Source organism: Strongylocentrotus purpuratus, unplaced genomic scaffold (assembly GCF_000002235.5).
Source record: "Strongylocentrotus purpuratus isolate Spur 01 unplaced genomic scaffold, Spur_5.0 spur5_scaffold_3, whole genome shotgun sequence".
Lineage (NCBI taxonomy): Eukaryota > Metazoa > Echinodermata > Echinoidea > Camarodonta > Strongylocentrotidae > Strongylocentrotus > Strongylocentrotus purpuratus.
The window spans coordinates 14,735,372-14,758,264 of NW_022145609.1; the positions used below are offsets into that span (position 1 = coordinate 14,735,372).

A 22,893-nucleotide genomic window follows, 5' to 3' on the forward strand; every position below is an offset into this window, starting at 1 on the left:
TCTCTCTCACTTTCTGTCTCTCTGTCTCTCTCCCCACCCCCTCTTCCCTTACCACTGATATTACCCACCTTGAGAAGCTTGCGCACTGTACTGTTCTCTGTCTTCATAGTACTCGTCTGAATAACTCCCATCCTCGGACGGACACGGGTTGAACATGTCTTCTATGTAGGGTACTACAGTCATGCTCCGTACCTCGTCACAGCTATCAGGGAGGAGGGGAAGGTGGACTGGCTCTCCAACCAAGTCATGTTTTTTCCTCACCCATCTACATTGTAAATGATGAAAATATGCAATAAGATCAACATACATGTATATATAGCACAGCTACTATGTTGATATACTCTACTTTACAGTAGGCTTATGGTTGCACCATGTGAGAGAGGGGGAAGGATTAAGGAGTCCTGAAAAGGACTGTCGGTAATCTTTCTTGCTTGAGTGTGTGTAGTCCTGAAAAGAAGTGTTGGTAATCTCTCTTGAGCTTATAGTTCTAGTTCTAGTTATACTCTACTTAGTTGAAAAGCTCCTTAGAATACACTTTGGGGATACACAACCAATCAATTTTGAGGATTCTGAAAACCAAGTTGGTTTTCAGCAAAAGGTCCATAGATAGTAACAGATAAGGATTTTCTTATGACAAGTGGAAGGGTGTTCCACTTCAAGTGCAGAACAAAATTAAAATAATAAAGAAAGTAAAATCATTCTTGGCCTTTAATGTCAACACTTTCAGTGATATACTAGTTTGTCAGTGGCACAAACACACAAGATAGGAACATTGCAGGACTACACCTGCCTAAGGGTTTGACATTTTGAAACTGGCCTTGTAATTAGTGAAAAAGGCATAATGAAAAAATGCCACATGTGCTCTGGATGAATTAAGGTCATATATTTTTCTCTCATTCTGTATTTTATAATAACTTGAATATTATACTATTCCCCATCAACCCATTGATTCTCACTTCCCTTCTCTGTGTAATCTGTTCCTTCTCCATTATGTTTAAATGTCTTTGTTTACTGTAAAAAGAGTGCATCTCCTTCTCTTCCCAAATGAAAAATACCGGGCATGGTGGCTCAGTGGTTAGAGCGCCCGCCTCATGAACGGGAGGTCGTGGGTTCGAACCCTGGCAGAGTCATACCAAAGACTTATAATAACAATGGGACCTTCTGCCTTCTAGCTAGGCGTTCAGCATATTAGATTGGAGAAGGGTAGACATAACATATTATGTTATGCAGGGCCTGCTGGAAGAGCAGTTTCATAACTGAAATGGCTACCCTGGGTAAATAAAACGATATTATTATTATTATTATCATTAAAATAGAATATCACAGTTTGATTGCTCCAAAACTATATACCCCCCCCCCCCCCCTAGTATATATTGAAGCAAGCTGAGACATGATTTCAAAGATGCAGATGTACACACAAGAGACAATAACTTACACATGTTCCTTGATTTGATGCACATTCAGCCTGGTGTCAGGATCTATAGACAGCATACCTGCAATTTATCAAGGATATCAAAATATTGAGATTAGGTGATTTGGCAAAGATTCAAATCGGTGTCACATGTCCCGTTTGTTTGCATGCTCCTGCTAATGTTTACATTTACTGGGCCTGAAAAACTATGCAAGTCATACTAAGGGATGAGATTACTAATTGTAGCTACAGCATGGTCATGTACATTGAGCAAAACATCCATGGAAGCCATTGAAAATTTAGCTCCGAGAAGTAATGAAGAGCTCTCCAGATCATTTAAGCGAATGAAAAATAAATGAATCAAAATTAGACGAACTAAAATCTTGTCACCATGAAATGAAATATGTAATGAATTTCTCATTTTCAACCACAACTTAACTTTGTTCACTCACTTTGTTAAAAGAGTATTATAGTAATCATCAAGGGACAAAGGAGGTATATGAAACTTGGCATTCAATAAATCAGTGAGCTATAATGTTAATCCAGGTTTATTCTGATTAAATCCAATGGGATCAGGCTAATTTGGCACTAGGGGATCCCCAGCATCGCTCACTGATGACATTTCATGAGCTGGAGTGCAAGCTATACACCTACATGTATGCATCAGACCCATGGATAGCTATAAATTTCATGTTCTTAATAATTAACCTCTTGGAATTTTCAACATTACGTTTTTAATAGTAATCAATCACTAATTCTTATCACATGATCTCAAATATTGTGTTCTCAAAGACGTCTTTAATGCAAAACTTCACACAATTATGTAACTTGGCCAAGATTTTCCACTGGGTCCCTTTTACATTTGTCCCTGATGCCAGATTAGCCCATTATTCCTATCCTTACCTTATCTTCTAGGGTAAGGGTAAGGGTCAGGGTTAGTGTTATGTATAGTGTACATAGCATTAGGTATATCGAATTGTGGAAAGAATAACATTGAATTGAATTGAATTGAACTGTTGGGTCCAGGGTTGAAGTTTGGAATTCAGTTAGAGTAGGATATTGTGAAACTCACACACGTGCAAAATGTGGAGAAATATTAAGAAATGGAGATATGGGCTCAAGATTGTATCATTTGGATCAAGATACCACTTGTAGAAATTGATAGGGTCACGTTACCTATGATTGGACAGATCACTAATGATGATGATGATTGACCGTAGAGCAATTAACACTGGAGTGTGTGACATAAAACCTTACTATGTACTACAGCCTGTATGTCCCATTTGCAGGCCCAAAAAATGAAAAGGTTAAATTCCAAGGGCATTTGAAAGATAATACTAATTTAGAACTTCCCTCAACACTAAAGGGCTTGAAAATGTCTTTAAGGGGGAAAATAACGACCATTAGTTCTCAAATCGACATTATTGATTACAATCACTTAAGTAATAGTTTGATTTTCAGACCCTTGTACTAAGTGTCCGACAGTGAAGTCTAGGAAGAACAGTGTCCGACAGTGAAGTCTAAGAAGAAAAGGGGTTTCCTTGCATAATTTGAATACTAGGACACTGCTAACGTTTTAATTTCACAGAAAGGACATACATGACATGTTGGCTGCAAATGGGACATAGTACCTTTCACATAAGTCCGATTAAATGAATGTGAACCTGTTGACCACTGAAATTTCTTATTTCCATAGGTACAGTAACCACTGGGTTCCAGTAGGCAAAGGGGTTAATTATCCTGCTTACCTTCTAGTAGGTTAGTGAGTTGTGGTGGTACGTCAGCAGGAATGGTGTAGTCGCCTTTCCCGATGTTCTCAAATAATCTGTAGATGTTGTCCCCCTCAAAAGGGAACTTACCCGTTACAATGTTATATCTGCACAGAGGAAAAGGTAAGAAAGAAGGGGGGAGGAGAAAAGAAAATTGGAGGTAAATGCATAAACATTGGTTTTAACCAGGAGAGGCAAACACTTCTTTGAAGCATCTCTCAAAAGAAACTGTATTTAAAACAAAAATAAAAAAACTTGAGTTCAATTTTAAAAGTATTACAAAAATATGAAGAATGCTGAATCTTCATTAGATGTTAATTATTCTATTTGCTGCGAGGAAAATCTATACATTCTTAAAAAATGAACTTTAATCTGTATCAAAAATCTAATAATTTATTAAGTCGTTTAATAGGCAGTTGAATAAATACGGTACATAATATGTTACTTTTCAGGGAGTAATTATTTGAGATAAAACAAATAATCAAGACAATACAAAATTTGCACCTTGTGCAATTTAATCCACGATATACAAAAGCGGCATAGCACTGTGAATCCGGCTTGGAAAAATGCCAATACAGCATTCCAATGGAGCACATAAATAATGCAGACACGAGTACAGAGATGAGTCACACATTATTATGACAAATGTACTGAAACCAATGTTGGAGAGAATACCAAGATTCCAATTTCTTCACATGCATTTTCATGATCCACAATGAAAACTAGTATCACCATTACTTGTAGACCTCACAATTTACCTACAAGACAATTCTGATTTTGACAGCACATTTATACATGTATTACCAATTATTTCATTTTTTGAAATCAATTCTGTTATTTTTTTCTTTTAATGATTGTTAAACTGTATTTTTGTCAATATGCCTCCCTTTTAATGTCCTACATCTACAAAAAAAATGATTTTTTTTTTTTTTTTCTTTTTCTTTTCTTTCTTTCCTGGGCTATTATGTCTCTTTTGTTGAGCAAGTTTGATCCAATTTTGTTACCACTACCTGTAAGAACTTTCCAAGCAGTCTTGCGCAAGGTTACCATTGCTTTTTTCTAGAAAACTTCTTGAAGTAAGGCATTGTGCAGATACAGTAGATATTTCTGTAGTATTATATACATGTAGATGTTTCCACTGAAGACATGTGTATGTATGCACAAACCGAGTGGACTGGTCATCTATCCCTTTAAGATGAACTTTTTCATTCCAATCGCCAATGCACGTACTTAAAATACCTGTGCAAATAGACACATAGGGGAATGGAGGGGCCTGGGCAATCAGTATTTATCAACAAACAAGCAAGGACTGCCTAGACACAACATAGCCATACAGAAGAATGCACTTCACAAGTTTGTTATTATTCTTACAATCAATCTATCTAATCACGTTGTTTACTTTGAATAAGTCAAAGCTGGAAATATGGAGTGTTTTGATCACGTATAACTTAAAGTACGTTTATGCTCAATGAAAAACAGCGATCGTAAACTCACAAAAAGGTGCGTTTTGGATCAGCGATTCTGGGGAAGCATAAACGCACAATCATTTGTAAACGCATTTAAATGGGGTCAACGTAGCATGCGCAGTGCAGGTTTGCGAATCCAGTTGCAGAGCCAGAATCATGCCCGGAGGAGCCAGAGAAGTGAGCATAAACAGTACACCGTGGAACTGCGATTATGATGAGCGTTTACGATGAGCGTTTCAAATCGCTCATTCTGCCTTCAAAATGAAGCATAAACGCACCCTTATTATAAACATAAAACCCAGTGATTTGAGATAAGGAATATTAGCCCTATATACATTATAAAGCCTCACCAAGCTGCATTGTTTCAGCACTAAAAAGACAAAAGGAACAATACTCCCTAGAAACCCAGAAGTATTATTTTACAACTAAATTGTCCTTTCTAAATTACATTTCATGTAAAGTAAAGATTCTATATACCCACTCTCATGTAATGCAGAGTATGCAGAGATATGAGTGATTAACCCCCCACGGTCTATTACCATGAGCTGAGCGTTAAAGTATGAATGAGAGACTCCTACACATCGTCATGGCAATGATCGTTCCCAATCAAGTTGGAATGATGTCAACATCAACCCACTTCACTTTTCTATATCTGCATCTATCTACATGCATTATGTACCTGTAGCAGTTGCATGAAGTCTGCTAGTTTGAAGGCACAAACTCTTGTCAGTGAGTAACAGTGTCTGCACTGTGAAACTAGGCTGACAGCTTAGGCCTACTGCATAGGCTCTGTACTGCACCTGCTCCTGCCATAGCCAGAGACAAAAAATCTAGGATCCGTTCAAGGCTTCATGAATTGTGGAAAAGTGTAAAATAAGAGTCTGTACCTGCAGCCTAGTAGTCTGCAGACGTGTGGGAGAGGGGAATTTGAACCAATGCATTCCAATTTACCAGAATATATTCAAAACTTAAGGTTCAGCAAGCCACAGACTAATATTTAATGTACACCTGTACATTGTTGGATTCAGGAGAGAGGGGCTGAAAGGGCTTCCCCTCCCCTTTTGAGGAAAAACAAAAATATGGAAAACTGGGCAATTTATTTTAAATTTTGGTAACCCCAACCCTTCTTTCGTCACCACTTTCTTCAAATCTCTCATCAGCTGCTGTACATGAAGGGGCCACCTCCCCCTCCCTCTTGCGAAATAAATCTAGGAAAAAAAAGTTCCCCCCCCCCCTTCTTATGAGCCCCTGCATCTGCCCCTGTACATCTACTACATACATGTGTCTCTGTGTACAACATCATTTGGTTTCCTTCTCCAAGCAGGAGTATTGATTTAGCCTGGTTCTCTGACGACATGCACCTCCAAATTTCACTGATGTCTCACGGAGCATGCAAAATATTGAATCTGACATTTTCGCCTCCGGCTCCGACAACGACGACTGTCCGCTATCGCATGTTCGGTATGAATAATAGAAAAGTACTCTTCCTATTGACATTTCTGTTCAGGCTATTTTGGTAGCGCCTCTTCAGTAAGTAAAGACAGATAATGTCAAAATTTGTGACAAATGTATTAAATCCTAATCATAAGACATATTACTACTCGTGCTCCTTCCCTTGTTATATTGTATCTGCCCTGCTCTCAATCTATATTTGTTTGGTTGTTTGTGGGGTCGATATGACCTTTCACGCAAAGATTATTATTACTAAGAATAGGATGAGTGGGCAGGTAGACAAAGAATTCACTTTTTTGTTTCAAGGTCTGATAATTTGAAATAACTTTTTTGTGGTCCTCATAAAGGTCATCAAAAGCGATAAGATTTTTAATATCATTACATTTCAATGCTTTTTTCAATTGGCCTACATAATAAACGCTTCTTTTTCTTTAAAAGAAAATTATGAATTCAGAAAACGCCATTCCTATTAAAGAGGAAGAGCTATGGATGATAATTAATGTTTTATAGAGACATTTATCTTCTCTAAATCACACCCTCTTAATCCTCTCACACCCACTCCCTCTCCTTAACCTAATCTAGGGTAGTAACACCAGACATATCAGATGTCAATAATGTCTTCTGTGGTCTTGAGGTGAATGTTCTCTGAGATCTATTACATGTACCAACCTGAGCTACATTACAATAGCGATGTTCATAAGGGACTGTTGTAGATTAAAGTTAAGTTTGTAAAACTCCAAAGTTTTAAATAACAATCCACTATAAACGACGATGAAGATTCACACAGGAATGAAACAATGAGTGGTCAGAGTTTTAACACTACAAGCTGGGGAAAGCATTAGATTTAACTACAAGCTGGCGTAACCTCAAAGTCCATTACGTCTACACTGCACATAATTCCGAGTGAGAACCCTTTACAAGTACATCATCTTAACGATACGATCACACAGTTCACAACTACAACATTACCTCAAAGTTTAAAGAGATGACTTCTTGTAACTTTCACAACCACGAGTGTGTCCGCCGTCTGCACAGTCCACAACTACAATATATTACCTCAAAGTTTAAAACCAAGACCTACACATAAACTTTACGCTTACACACTGTCGTGTTAACATTACTTATGTGCATGCATGAGAAGTACCTAGTCACAATTCTAAGTATTCAATGCTATAACCACAGCGGCCAGCCAGACGTGTGATTGATTTCCTCGCATCAAGTAACTCTGGGGTCTACTTCATCTTTTTCCAGGGAAACAGCCTCAAAAAAGCGTGAGGCTGAAGAACAATGGGAGGGATAGAGGAGGTAGACAACCAAATGAGATGATAGAAACAGTACGAGAGAATATCTTGAGATTGAATATACTTTGTACACATTGAAGCATTGATTTGCACCCAGAGGCAAAGAGTCTGTTAAATTTCCAACAACACATGAACTGTACCAGTATCATTGTACGTATGAAAATTACAAAATCATACAATGTATGTTTTGCATTATTGTAAAAAAAAAGGGGGAAAAAGAAAAGAAAATACTGGAATAGTGAATCTTCATTTGAGAACTTGTATATTTTTCTGTAATAATCTAGCTGAATATTATCGACTTGTACAAGGGTAAAAGAGTGCAAGTTTTTCAAGAGATGAAAACAAAATAAGTTGACAGGAGCCACAATTAAAAAAAAAGTCAAATAATGATAATGGAAAATATTCTTTATCCTTTTCTTCCTCCCAACAAGGAGTGTTTCGTATCTCTCTTCCCACAATGCCTTCCCATCATGCACCACATCATCTCATTTGTCCTTTCACTTACAGACAACAAAGCTGACGCACCTTCTGTTCTAATTGATACGCCACACCGACTAGAAAATTAATTACATCTGATCCTTCTCCATTTTCAAAGGGTTGATATTAATTCAGGCAGGGGCCTTAATGCACTCGTCTAGAACCCCAATCTTCAACAGTATCACCTTTCATTCTTGTAATAATGTCATTCTCAAAAGGCCTGTCCTCATCAGCTGAAGTTTGCCAAATAATCCGCTATTTTAACTATCCCGATCGCAAATTATCCAGCTAATTTGCGTCTTCATCAGCCCTCAGTTGCAATTAGCGAGATATTTGGTTGAGAAAATAATCTGGAGAAATTTTGCTCTCGTTTCCAAAATATCCCGCTATTTGAGAAATAGCAGGCTAATTTGTGCCTGTCCGACCTAGTTTGTGATGAACATATTGGTCTGGTGGAAACGCAATTTCGAGCCTGAAAATAGCGGGTTATTTGGCAAACTCAAACTGATGATGACAGGCTTATTCTCAACTTTACGTGTTAAGGTAATTAGATGAGGGTATCGTTAATGACTTGTAGACTTGAGCACAAAACAGGTACAAGTGTGTCCAATGGGATGCGCAGATGGTGTCCAGAAGACAGGGGGAAACGGTACCTTGTCTCTCAATTTAGAGAATCAATTCTGATTAAAGTCATCTCTCGCTAAATGACACAGACAGCTCCGTTTCATCAATGGAGCGATCCCAGAATTATGACTCAGCGAATATTCTGGCATTTCGGTTGTCTTCAGCTGACAAGTATTCAACCTGTCATCAAAATATTGCTTTGAAATATGATATACATGTATTGAAATTAGGGTAACTGGAGCTCCATGTCAAAAGATATCAATCAATTAGAGAAAGAAGAAGCTGTGTGAAAAGTGAGGAATTAGTCCATGTAGGTCTGCTGCCATCAAGGGTCAAAAACTAAAAAGTCAAAAGTGAAATGTTGCAAAATGCATTGTGATTGTCAATAGTGAATTCTTCGTCCGTTTGGAGGATGGATTGTGCTTTAAAGGTGTAACAATGCATTTTGCAACATTTCATATTTGACTTTGCCCCAAATTCAGGTGTACCGTATAGTCCATGGTTACAAACGGGGCATCATTGTAAAGGGAAATGAACACGCATTTCAATTATAAATACCAACCTCAAATATGAGAATATAATAAGAAGAGAGATATAATGCTAAAACTTGATTACCAGGCCTTTTTTTGAGGAGTCTATAGGCCGTGTCACACAGAGGCCAAAAATCCAGATTTTAATTATCCTCTTAATTGCTGTCTGTCATCAATTATCCCTTCAAAAACCCTCTATCGAAGCAAGAAAATTCTCCCTTGAAAGGATTTTTCAAGGGATTTTTCTGTGTGACACCGCCTAATTTGATCATGAAATTAACAAATAAATCATTGCCACTACCATGGCATCTCCTAATGTAAAACAAAAATGTAGGCAACCATGAATACAGAATCGATGCTACGTCATGAACATGCATTCCTTTCAAGAGGCTGAATAAATAAATAAAGTAACCTACAATCTACATGTATATGTAAACCCTCATGTGTATGGCTCCTGGCATTAAATATGTATCGGATTTATAACACTACAGTCTATTGGGGGAAATGATTATGGTATTAAAAACGGGTCACTCAAAGATTTTCACTTTTTGAAGCATTTGAAGTTCATTTTGAAGCACAATTTTTTTTAGGGCTTCAAACACCTAGGGTCATGCATCTCAGATACAGGGTATGTAAAACTGCAAACATTGTTAAACAATGCCTTTGAAATTAGTAGCCAAGTGATCTTGAGGGAGCAGACAGCAAGAAACTGTGTGAAAATCATTTGGCTTGAGAAAGTCGACAGGAGTGGATAATATAGCTTGCCTACTAAATTCAAGGTTGGTTAGAAGCTTAAATTACATGTTGTGTACGATACTTTTACATAAAATATGCGAAATCTGCTGTCAACAATCAACAGAAATTGAAATCAGAAGCCTGGGAGAGCACAGGTATCTAGGTTGCCTGGCTGGCAACACAAATAGGAAATAAGTGAGAGAACCGATAATTCACCTACACAATAACAATTTACTGCAGAGTGCATCATCGCACAAACACTTTGCTTAAGTGTTTTCCTACTAGACACCGCTTCATGTCAGGTAAATTGTAACAGCAGCACTGGACATTCTTAAGTCAAATTCAAGAGCGCTTGATGTCACGTAGACCCTTCACCGAGAAACTAAAATGGATTCTAGCATCTCACAACAAGACTCCTTTAGCAAGCTAGGGACCTTGTTCACAAACTGTACTAATGTTGCAGTATTAAGGTATCAGTTTTCCCTTTTACAGAATACATAGCTTACATTTGTTGCAATATTTACTATGAGGGAAAGATGTTTCTATATCAAATGTAGACTTTTACTACATCCAACATCTCAAAAGGGCCACTTTCTACCACAATTTCAAATTAGAGCCATGAATATTACATCATCACTGAAACAGTTTACTTCAATTTCAGTCATTTAATCAAATGCAGTCAAGTTGCATAGAAAATAACGTAGAATATGACTCTATTGAATTCAACTCTCAATTGCATCCCTTTCAAGAACTCAGAAAACAAATCTTGGACAGATATAATTTGGAAATTAGTGAAAGGGAAATAAAATTCTTGAAGTACATGTACAAACTCCCTCATCCCAAAAAGAGGACTTTTAGCTGTGGGCAAGTAAAAAATATAAAATTAAAATAAATAATGCTACATCTCAAGCACACATTAAATCTCAAACTACAACATCTGCCTGAGTACTATCATCTTCATACAAAAAAATGTAGTCAGGATGCAGTATTCCTTGCTCGTGCACAAAACAGCTTGAAGTAACCATGACATTCCATCATCATGATCATGTTGTGTTTTTTTCTCACACCCTGGGAATGAAAAAAAAAAAATTCTCCTTCAACAAAGCCAGATAGTTCAGCACTCAATATGACTACTTGGAGAGAAAGAAAGAAAAGTGAGACAGAGACAGAGACAGAGACAGAGACAGAGACAGAGACAGAGACAGAGAAAGTGAAAGAAAGGGAAGGTAGGGAGACAGAGGGGATCAGAGTGAGAGAGAGAGAGAGAGAGAGAGAGAGAGAGTAGGGGGGGGGGGGGGTAGGTTCAGAATAAATACTGTAAATAGTGATAATGTTTATTCAAATTGGTAATCCTATAAGAAGGACACTGTCTCAGTGAAATATCCTCAAACTTGGGCAGCCCCTGCAATGCTGCAGGTCAGCCAGTGCTGAAGGCTTGCCAATCGGTAAACACACAACAAGATCAGTAGCAGCTTGGATCCAAATATAGCCATCATCCAGGGTTGAGCTGGGAAAACACTTCAAGAATTGGATCGACGCCAAGAATGTGTTCACATCTCACTTTACTCTCTGGTCTCCATGGGGAAGTAATGGCCAGTTCAGATTATAGGAAATTTATACAAAACGCGTACCCAAAAAAAGATTTATAAAGAATCCTTGGATATGATAGGAGCTTACAGACTACCAAACAAAACATGGTACATGTATGAAGAAACCAATTTTGATGAGATTAGTTGACATGACAGCTGGCCAATCATTAGCGCTTGTTCAGGATAAGCCCCGCCCAGTTATACAATTTTCGTACAATACAATGTTCAGACTAGAGCGGAACCCTGATTCTTTATCCACTTTTCATTCAAAACAATGCTCAAACAAATTAGCTATACAAGAATCGTATAGCTATACAACAATTATTGGTGGTCTGAATGAAGCGTTCGATGTTGGCTTTGACCTGACCATGTGGTGTGGCGTGTATTTCAGCTTCCACAAACACTGGGGTGCTTTCCTATTCAGGCATGTGATTGTAATTTCTCTCCCCTGGCCTGCTACCTTTTCTCGGTCTGTTCAATCTCTATTTTTATGCCAGTCCATTACAACTGCTTCAGCTAGAGCTGGTTACGATTATTCAAAAGCAATTGAAAAGCTTTTATGTTTATTCTAAACCACTAGATTTGATACGTACAAATTCTCTGATTTCCCTTATTCTGTGTCTCTATAATAATCCCTCTAAATGTAGATTTCTCCTTCTCTTCCATCTTGCTCAATCTTGCTCCATCTTTCTCTCACCATCCCCTTATGCAAATCCTAATCAACTCACCAACCTCGTTAAGTTATTCCCCTATGACTTAATTAAAGCATTACGCCCTGAAATAATGTACCAATGTTATCTGGCTTCTTTGTGTGTAAGCATGCATGACCATGTGAAAACTTTGATCTCAACATTTTATAAGGTGAAAATCTATAAAACATGAACATTTATAGTAATATTCATAAATAAATGTTAATTTCATAATGACCCTGAGACAATATTCTGTGATTCCTATGAAATCAGGAATTTGTGGAGCACCAATGTCTAGTTGCCTAATCATTCACAGGCCCTCATGAGACTAAAAAAACTACTGAAATGTCAGTCGATGATTCACCTGGGAAAGACTGGCATTGTGGCTATTTGTAAGTAATATGGAATAGGTACGTCTTTAGTTTGTTTTTTAAAGTGGATAGCAGGTCAGAAGAGCGAAGGTACTGAGGAAGACCGTTCCAATAAATCAAATAAAATAATTAAAAAAAAAAAAAAACTTAGGTGCAGAAGTAAATATATCACTTTAATACACTGCATTATGTGTCTATTGTCTATAGATACTACTACTTACAGTGTGATTCCAGATGACCATATGTCCACTTTGAACCCTGAGAAAACATCTTGACCGTTGGCTATCTCTGGAGGTTGAAAGGCTGGTGAGCCCTGGCTGGTCCGACATGCATCGTCTTCTGTAAAGTGGTCCAGAAGCTATTGGCAAAGGTGGGGGGGGGGGGGGAGAGAGAGACAGGAAAGTTAGCGAAAGTCAACACATGATAATTTCAATGCAAATTCAGCAAAATCAAAATTTCAATCCTTACACATCCAAGTATTTACAAAACTGATGTTGACATGTTATATTCGATCGCCCCCCCCCAAAAAAAAAAGGAAACAAAAAATCTTTTGAATTAAAAGCTATGAAATCATTTAAAGAGAAGGTTGAGTTCTGGGAAGAGGTGAAAAATAATTTGTGAGCATTACTCATTCTTATTATGCAAGTGTGGAAGAACATCAGTTAAGACATGTTCCCTGAAAAGCATGGCTCTTCAAATGCCTTCATATTCTAAATATGCATGTAACATCGTAAAAATCGGGGGCCGGCTTTTTACGCCACGTGTTCGTGTAGTCCCATATACATCTTTCTGTGCAAGTGTTTGTAACTTTACCAAGACTTGGCCAAATTTCTTATCATTTTGATGATTCCAGAACCTTGCAATACACACAAATTCTTATATGCTAGATGATCAACCTTTTCTGGTCGGTTCCACACCGTCTCTTTCACAATGCAATCGCATGACCAGAACTCAACTTCATCTTTAAGCCTGATTCTGAGAGAATTTAATCAAGCCTAAAGTTTGGAAATGCATGATATCAGTAGTTTTTTTTTATATCTATGCATTTAATCATATTGACATGATGGCATACATATCAAATTGCCATTAAAACACTTTACAAAATTTATAATTAAAGAGGAAAGAGAGCAAGAGATAGGGAGTGGTTTAGAGAGTAATAAATAGGCAATAGATCGATGTCATTATTGATGTACGATTCAATACTTCTCATATTCTTCCTCTTGTAAGCAAATAAAGTCCCACTTCAAACGTGTACTGCTAGCACCGCACTTCTCATCCATCGTCATTGAAGTGAAGTACTCCAATACAGTACAAACAGCCAGCGCTTCATATCATTCATTTCATACTGACAGATCATATTCATGACAAACTATTTGTTTTCTGTAGTCAGAATCCATTTACGATGCCAAGCACGCTAAGCCCTGGATGGTAGATGCACATGTGATTAATGATGCAGTAAAACGATAGCTCTTCCTGAAACATACAACTCAGGCAAGGTTGCACAATCTTGATCAGAATCAAATATGCAGTGTTTACATTCTCTTGAGGAGGATACAATTTATACTACATGTACATGTGTGTGTACATGATGGAGTTGTTTTCATTTCAACATTGCATAAAGCTGTATATTTCATATCCTGACAACTCATTTTTACATCATGTGTTTAAAAAAATTGATTTAAAGCTGAAATCATTCATGAAACAGACGATCATGATAACAAAATGGATATTCATGTGTCCAATTATATCTACCGGTATAGAGAAATAAATGGTCACCCCCCAAAAAATGAAATCAGGTCAGTTCTCTTTATGGAAAAATAAGTAAATTACGGAACCATCATGATTATAACGAATATTCATGTCTAGTTTACGAAGACACAGAGAAGTGGTAAAACTTAATTTCTAAATCGGGGCGGTTCTATCTATGGGCAAATTATGCGACATTAAGTGCAAAAAAAAGTAGGGAAAGGGACCATCACGATAGTAAAATGAATATTCAGGTCTAGAAATTACTCAGCAAAATGATAAGATATATCAATTTCTGAAATCAGGTCACTTCATATTTCAAGGACTTAACAGGGAGCTATTAACAATTTTTAGTTCTTCCCATTAGTGAGCATCTATCTCTATTTTTCTCCTTAGCAACCATCGGAGGTCATTGACGGTAATTGCTCAAAATGTCAGCAATTTGAAGAGGAGGTTGTTACGAAGTGCAGCTGGACACCTGTACATGCAGCAAGCACAAGGATCATGGTAGAAGATACAGAGATGCACAGAAAAGCAATCACTCCTCATTTGAGATGTACACTAGCTATTGAATGTTTATGGACAACAAAACAGGCAAGATTGGAATTGAAAAAGAGGGAAGAGAGAGAGAGAGAGAGAGAGAGAGAGAGAGAGAGAGAGAGAGAGAGGGAGAGAAAGATAGGACATAACAATATCGGGAGAGATAGGAAATTTATCAAACAGAAAAGATGAAAAATAGGAATGGGTATTGGGCAGAAAGAGAAATCAGACAAAATACATAAAAATAGAAATAGAATTCTACAAAGAAGGAATGAAATTAAACCAGACTGAGAAAATGACTAGAGGAAAAATATAGGAGCAAAAAGAAAAGAATGTTAAAAGACATAACACTCACGCCTCACGGTCACCTTTTATAATTGTAGGTAGCAGTGTAAAAAATTATGTTTCTGTTCACAGGAGCACTTCTAGGATTTGGTGTTGTAATAATGTGATCTACTCACAAAGATATATTTTTGGGGTATTTTTTTCCCCCCAAAAGTTCTTTCAGAGAGCTTACCAGAGCTGAATTGCTTATCGCCCCTATGTATTTGTTGTATTTATAAGTAGCCTACTTGGTTATATTTATATTCAGTATTTATTAGGAAAACTCATTCATTCACATGATACCTGAACATTTTGTTTTACAAAAAGAATACCAAATAAACACTTGAAGAACTAAAGAATAAAGATGCTATGTCACTTTACCTTTAAACATTAATACCTTGTGTGCATCTCCAAATACCATGTTCAAGTTGATATAACAGTATGTGAAAACATATGTGAATCTCATTACTAGGAATGATAGGATTTCCTCTTCTGCTATATAAAATGCTTGTTTTCTCAGATTTTATGTTTTTCGCCACATTCCAAGGTCATTTACCCGTGAAGTTAATAACAAGTAAAGCTTGAAAAATAGATGATTGATACATCCTCTTTGGTATCACGATATCCACACATTTCACCATTCACAATATTTGTTTACTCTACATCTACATGTATGAGGTACCACAATAATATGTATTCATAATTTCTTTTAGTTCAAACAATTGCAGTTTTGGTCCAAGAGTTCATTACATTCACTTCTAGGAAATCTAGAGACCAAGGGAAAACAATTTTTCAACCTCTCTCTTTCTTTCTCTCTCTCTTTCTTTCTTTGTTCTTCTCCTTTTTTTTTTCTTCTTCTTCTCCTTCTTTCTCTTCTTCTTCCCCTTCCTCTTTTTCAGACTTATCTTTATTTTTCCAATGGAAGTTTGTTTATTTATTTTATTTCAATATCATTATATTTCTCTTCAGATGTAACCATTTTTTCCTTCTATATTTATTCATGCATTTTTGTTTGTATATATATATATATATACAGAACAGCATATGTTTAATTAATTTGTTTGAGGGAATGAGGAGAAGGGAGTATACAATAGGCATGCAGGGAAGCAGGAAGAACACTCAACAAAAAGCAAACTGGACTATATTACTGAAGTATTTTTGTTAAAGTCTTATTCCACGACAAAAGACAAAATGCAAACGGCAATCTATATCTCGACAGCAAATATTTCAAAAGAATAGTCACGAAACTTATTAATTAAACCAGAGCCATCTATACACAGAGCTTGGACAAGTTGGTTTCAGGTGGTCACAGCATGGCATATATACTTTTGTTTTATCCTTGCCCAACATAGCAGTATTTGCCATGTTTTGCCCAACTCTTCAAATCAATGGTAGTGGGGATAAAACTACTAGCAAAAAATTGTAATAATTCATATTTTTCATTTTTTCACATTTTTTTTCCTCTTCATGATGACGAACGGAATGGAGTGACTCACTCACCTCTGCAACGCCAAAGTCTGAAATCTTGAGAATGCCGGCGGTGGTGAGAAGAAGATTGCTTGGTTTGATGTCTTTGTGGACGACATGCTGGCTGTGCAGGTATTCCAATCCGTCTACCAGCTGACAGAAATAACTGGAATTGAGAGACAGAGACAAAGGCAGACATTTTAAACAAGTTCTTGCATTTTTTAGACACTTTAAGTGAAATACACAATAATGGTGTTTACATGCAAGGTGGTGATGTTGAGCATTATGGCGATTGTGATGGTGGTGGTGGTGCTAGTGGCAATGGTCGTGATAATGATGAGGAGGAGGAGGAAGAAGATAGTGGTGGTGATAATGATGATGGTGATTATTATCATGATGAGCAGGACGATGATGGTGATGGTGATGATGATGATGGTGGTGGTGATGATAATGGTGGTGTTGGTGATGATTTTGGTGGTGAATTGGTGATGTTGGTATAAATGATAAAGATAGATATTATAATGCACATATCATTTTTGATCCATTAAACAATTTCAAAAATGATTTTAGAAATGATAACTACACTGTATGGCTTCAATTCTGAAATGTTTGAACAGTACAATTGCATTTATCCATTGTTTGTCTCATCTCTCCTCTCCTTTTTCATTGTACTATGAAACTAATTCTGTTTATGCCCACATCTTTCTCTATGTTTGACACTGGCAAAAGATCATACTTACTTTTGCCAATATTAAACATACAGCTATTACATGACAAGTTTTAATAATTTAGTATCTTACAGCAAGATGTGAGAAATAAGGACACTAACAATGGCAACCCAAGTCTGGGAAGGAGGCTATCACTCCGCAATTATGACTGATTGATTTTCTTAGACTCCCTGGAGTGAGGCTCAAGATACAGCTATTACACAACAAGGTTTAATAATTCAATATCTGACAGCGAGATGTGAAAAATGAGAACATGAACAATGGCAACCCAAGTCTGGAAAGGAGGCTATCACTGGGCCATTACGACTGATTGATTTCTTTCGACTCCCTGGAGTGAGACTAGAGCATAATGGTATCATGGGGACTGATGTGCTAGATGGATGCACCCAGTCGGTCTCTGAGCGAACCCTAATCAAATTAATGAGCGATTCGCTGGGGCTTTCTAGACTACAGTACTTGTTGCGTGAAAAAGCACGCGAAGATCGCTCATGTCGGACAGTGAAACGATGCTTCATGAATCGTTAGGGAGAGGAATTAAGGAACAATGGAATATGGGTTGCCAAGGATAAGGATAATTGCTCAATATTGTCTCATTAAAAAACTATTTTTCAGTCTTGAACATTGGGCAAACAGCCCAGAAAATTTACAAAACAGCTTTAAAAATACAACAACAAAAAAGCCCAGTTTGAGACTACATGTACATGTGATTCGGGAACTACAGGAAGAGAAACTATACCTTCTCTTTTTTTAAATTTGACATTTTGAAAATCATGAGAGACTGCAAGACTATAACCAATCAATTAATTTATGTTTATGGTTGTTGGTTAAATTGGAATTACACTGGTAATTCCTTCAAATAAATCATGTTATTACACTGCAATTTGAACACCTACACTGTAATGTACATGGAGTGCATATATTCAAATCAATTTTGCGTTTTTATTTTCCACATGTACCTGTACCCGTTAAACATATTTTGCTATGTGCAATGCACAAGTACGAATTGTAGACAGAATTGTAGACAAAATACCTTTGATTTTACTCCCGTATATCTTCAAATATTACCTTATATACAGTAACTAATTATAATAATAATAATAATAATATTCAGCTTTTATATACAGGTGTAGCGCAAATCACAATCGCTTCCAAACTTGGATATTATTACCCCGGCTTTAGCTGTGCTGCCATGATAGCGCTCTAGCATTTCAAGGAATAAATTCCTACCAGGTACCCATTTACTTCACCTGGGTGGAGTGTGGCAAATGTAGATCAATATCTTGCCAAAGGACAGTGCGGCGGCGGGACTCGAACCGCGGACCCTGTGATCGACATTTCGGCGACGTATCCACTCGACCACAACACCTCTGCACAAATTATCATGCAAAAACTTCTCAAAATAAGATGTACAATGTGTAAGCACCCAGAAGGGGCATTTAACATTTCAACTTGTGTCATTAACTGTAAAAACTCCCTCCCCCCCCCCTCCCAAAAAAAAGTGTCTTACTCATTTGCCTGCCAGATGGGGAACTTCTTGCACTCTGCAGCGTCCAGCATGTCCTGTAGTCCACTCACACAATACTCCATGAAGAGATACGTGAGAACACAAGATAGTCAAGGAAAGGTACAAAGAATCATTAAATAGATAAAAAGGGGCGCACGTGTGAAAAGCTATCATTTAAAGAGACATGCTTGTAACATTTTGAAAAGGCCATTTACATTAGATTACAGTTGGCCAATTACCAATGTGCACTAACAATAATTAAGCCACACCCAGTTACAGTATACCATTTTTTTACAATTTGACATTCACATTATAAGAAGACCTTGGTCAAAGCTCAAACATCCCTTTGGCTCTTGACGTTTTGTTATATACATGTACGTTACACAACAATCTGAATACAGAATAATTGCTTAAATCGTATAGCTATACAATGTATTTTGTTAGTGTGAATGAGGAGTTAAATAATGCAGCATGGAACATTATATGACTTGATCATGGAGCCCTGATCAAGACATGCATACCGATGAAGGCATTGGATATCCTATGGCTTTTATATGTCTTTTGGATGCGATACGAACCTAAAGCTCCCGCAACATGCATTTTTAAGAAGAAGGAATAAGTTTGGAGAGCATGTTTATAAATACGAAATCAGAGTCGTTCATTCCTTTCATAATAAGTGAAAGTATGGAAGAGGCCAATCTTCTTTGTTCGTGCACATGTATTCTGGTGAGCTTATACAGTGTATGACACTATTTTCACGTTTGTCATATTGCCATGATACAGTACCTGTCTACCTTTCACAGCAAAAATTAGGAATCTTTCATGGAAAAATTAGTAATACATATACATCTATTTTGTATACTTTTCACACAGAATATTTCAGAAAAAGAGAGGAATCTAGGATTCAAAAAAGTACATGTACACTGTAGCTTGAAGACCTCAAAATAGGTATAATTCCTCCAAAATTGCAATTGTTGGCAGCTATATGCATTGCATATACATGTACATGTACCGTACATGTATGAATTATGCTGAAATAGAATATTTACACGTGGATGAAGATATCTTTAAAAGAAAAAAAAAGACATATTCATGGCCTGTTTCTCTCAACTTAAATTTCAATCACACTTCAATTTAAAATCATAAACATTACACTGTATATGTACATGTATCAGATCAAATGAAAACAGAATGCAATCACCAAACTCCTGCTCTATAAATAGAGGAATGTCACTCACTAGTTATTTGGATATCAAACATTTCCTACTTCTAGATTTTGAAAGGCAAATCAAAATGACATTTTCACTTTCAGTTTCAAGTCGCCAGCGATTTTCAACATAATGTACAATTACCATAGTATACAATGTACATGACCCCTCTCAGTGTCACAATTCAGTAGTACTTGAATTTGATGGATGAAACTAGAACCAAGTCATCAGATTTGTTTTGAAAGGCAACAAAGGTGACATTTGACAAACTATACTCGATCCAAATGACATGACCCAATAAATACATAAACATGCTTCCTTGTGTATCCATGTATCTTTAATTCACCACAGAAATTCTGAAATCTAAAGCCACAACAGAATGTATCACTTTGATAGATAACATTTTAGAAAGGAATCATGATATGAAAATGACGTAACAAAATGCTGAATCTTTGACACTTTCAGTTTTACAGTGGACAAGGCGGTATATATCCAAACCATTTTAGTTTCTCATCCGTCATACATTAATGTTTTAATTAAGAAAAAAATGTCTTTCATCTATCTTGACATTCAGATCCAAAACAAAAGCTGTTCTAATCCAACAAAAACCTGTTTATATCAACACGGCAACAAAAAGAGGAATCATTACCAACACGTGAACATGTACATTGTAGATTCATTTCATTTCATTTCATTTCATTTTTATTTTCCACATTAAAAACCAGAAGAATATACAAGGTAAGAAAATACATTTTTATACATTTGACACAGAGCAAATGAAAAAAAGATAAGCGTAAAAGAACAATGAAAATCTACATCAGTTAACAAACATCAACATTAAAACATAAAAACATAAAAAGGTGAGTAATGTAGATGGGGCTAGAAAAAGCAAAGCTTATCGAGTCTAGCCCCGGTGGCAATGAAGGGGAAGTCCACCCTGAGAACGTGTGTGGCCAAGTAAAGGCGGAGTAAACCCATCCTCAGGGTGGACTCTCCCTTCAAATGTCTGGTTTTATAATTAAATTAGATTGACCCGATGATAACATAATTGTGATTTGAAACATAATAATAATTGTTTTTGAATTTCTTTTGAGTTTTGATTCCTCTACCTAATCTCATCAAATCTTTGAGATACATGCAAGTACACTTTGTGAAACATTGGGGTATATTTTCTTTCAGTTACTATCAAATTTGCAACTTTATATACACATTTTTTTTAAGGGAGGGGGGAGGGGGGAGGGAATAGGACCTAATACAGTTCTCAACTTTAACCCATCAAACTCCCAAGTTACAAATATTTGAAAGGATATATTTTCTGTTTCTCATCATTCTGGAGTACTTCAACGAGTTGTATGATGTTTGGATGGTTTAGCCTCTTCAGAAGCTGGATCTCTCTGCAATGGGGAAAAAAATCAAGAGAGAATGGAAAAACTAGACATATAATACTTGTTTGGAACAAGTATAGGTGGGCTGGTCAACAAAAATTTGAGACAAAATAGAGCAAAAATAAGCGACATACTGCTTACAAATTCTTAAAAAACAATATCATGTAGATTCATAACGTGAACTAAATTCACCTTCTATACATGTAGGCATAACACGCAAATTATGAAGTTTTTGACATGAGGCCTTTAATCAAAATTTTCACTATGATGACGTCATCAAAATGAAAAATGATTATTACTGCGCTTGTAGAGAATTGTCTTAGCTACAACATATCGCAATTTTGAAGAAAATTAATCAATATTTACAGAGATACAATCAATTTTACATAAATATGCTGACGTCATAATATGCAAATTCGTATTTTGAGTTCCAAGGCCATTGTGATGATGTCACGATACACTTAATGGCCAAATGAGACATGGAATCATATTTCCGACTCATACTCTATCTAAATATGAAAAAAAATTGAGGATCCCGGTGCATTCCAAAGAGCTATAATGGATTTTGTATTGGCATGTTTTTGCCCATATATGCTATGTATTAAAAGAGCTCGCGCGCACTGACATTTATCTTGAATTTACGCTCATCTTGTTAATAATGGTCATAAAGAGATAAACATGGTATCAAATTCCTTGAAAAAATATGAGAAATATCATGAAAGAAAAAAAATGGCGATTCTATGTTTTGTAATGGTGTTACGCGCGAAAACGCGCGCGCATGCTCCTACGCGCGATTTTTTATAAAATGCTTAAAATGACCTGAAACATATGCAAAAAAAATTTGAGAAGATTTTGAGCATTTTAAAATTTTGCGCGCGCAAGGACGCGCGGACGTACGCGCAAGCGCGCGTTTTTTGAACTGAAATTGACCGGACTGATAATGACCTTGATCATGATAAATATAAATTAGAAATGACTTTTGGTTATAAAGATATGATCATGAGTTGATTTTTACAAAATGGCGCTTAGATGACGTCATCAGTCAAGGTCAAGGTTGAAAACGTTATTTTGCTTTCTCTATATGCCTATACATATGTGTGCAAAATTTCAAAGCATTTGATTGAACCATTTCAAAGTGATCTTGCTCACAAAAAAGTGGTTCGAAATAAGAAAAATAAATAAATAAAGGCGATTTTAACAAAAATATAAGGTGGTCTGTATTAAATACAGCCCACCTAAAAAGTTATTTGAAAGATAAACACAGAGAAGCAGAAGTTCCTGACATTCACACAATCTATACAACAATGACAAGGAATTTACACTTGAGCAGCGACAGTACTTTTGATTTAAAAACACACAAGACTTGGTCATTGTATTCAATCATTTTGTATATTTACAACCCATCAAAAATTATTGTTTCTACTTATTAGGTAGAAATTATACAGGCTCTTTTGTTCAGTTTGTTGTTATTGTTGTTTAACTGTTTGTTTGTCTTTTTGCAGACAATAGCCATTCATATACAATATCAACATATTTGTTTTCAACTCCTGACAATGTAAATGTCAGGAATGCCTGTA

At 36.5% G+C, this 22,893-nt stretch overlaps 1 protein-coding gene across 1 annotated transcript in view; it reads right to left on the bottom strand.

The window, feature by feature from the left end:
• The window catches only part of LOC575272 (serine/threonine-protein kinase stk11), a 49,626-nt gene that overhangs the window by 6,084 nt on the left and 20,649 nt on the right, over positions 1-22,893 (bottom strand). Inside the window, exons 2-8 of the mRNA XM_775685.5 lie at positions 21,242-21,325; positions 18,727-18,816; positions 16,525-16,657; positions 12,636-12,772; positions 3,160-3,287; positions 1,436-1,493; positions 69-265 (exon numbers count right to left, since the gene is read on the bottom strand). Of these exons, the coding sequence (XP_780778.1) occupies positions 69-265; positions 1,436-1,493; positions 3,160-3,287; positions 12,636-12,772; positions 16,525-16,657; positions 18,727-18,816; positions 21,242-21,325 (827 nt within the window). The remainder of the gene's footprint in view (positions 1-68; positions 266-1,435; positions 1,494-3,159; positions 3,288-12,635; positions 12,773-16,524; positions 16,658-18,726; positions 18,817-21,241; positions 21,326-22,893) is intronic.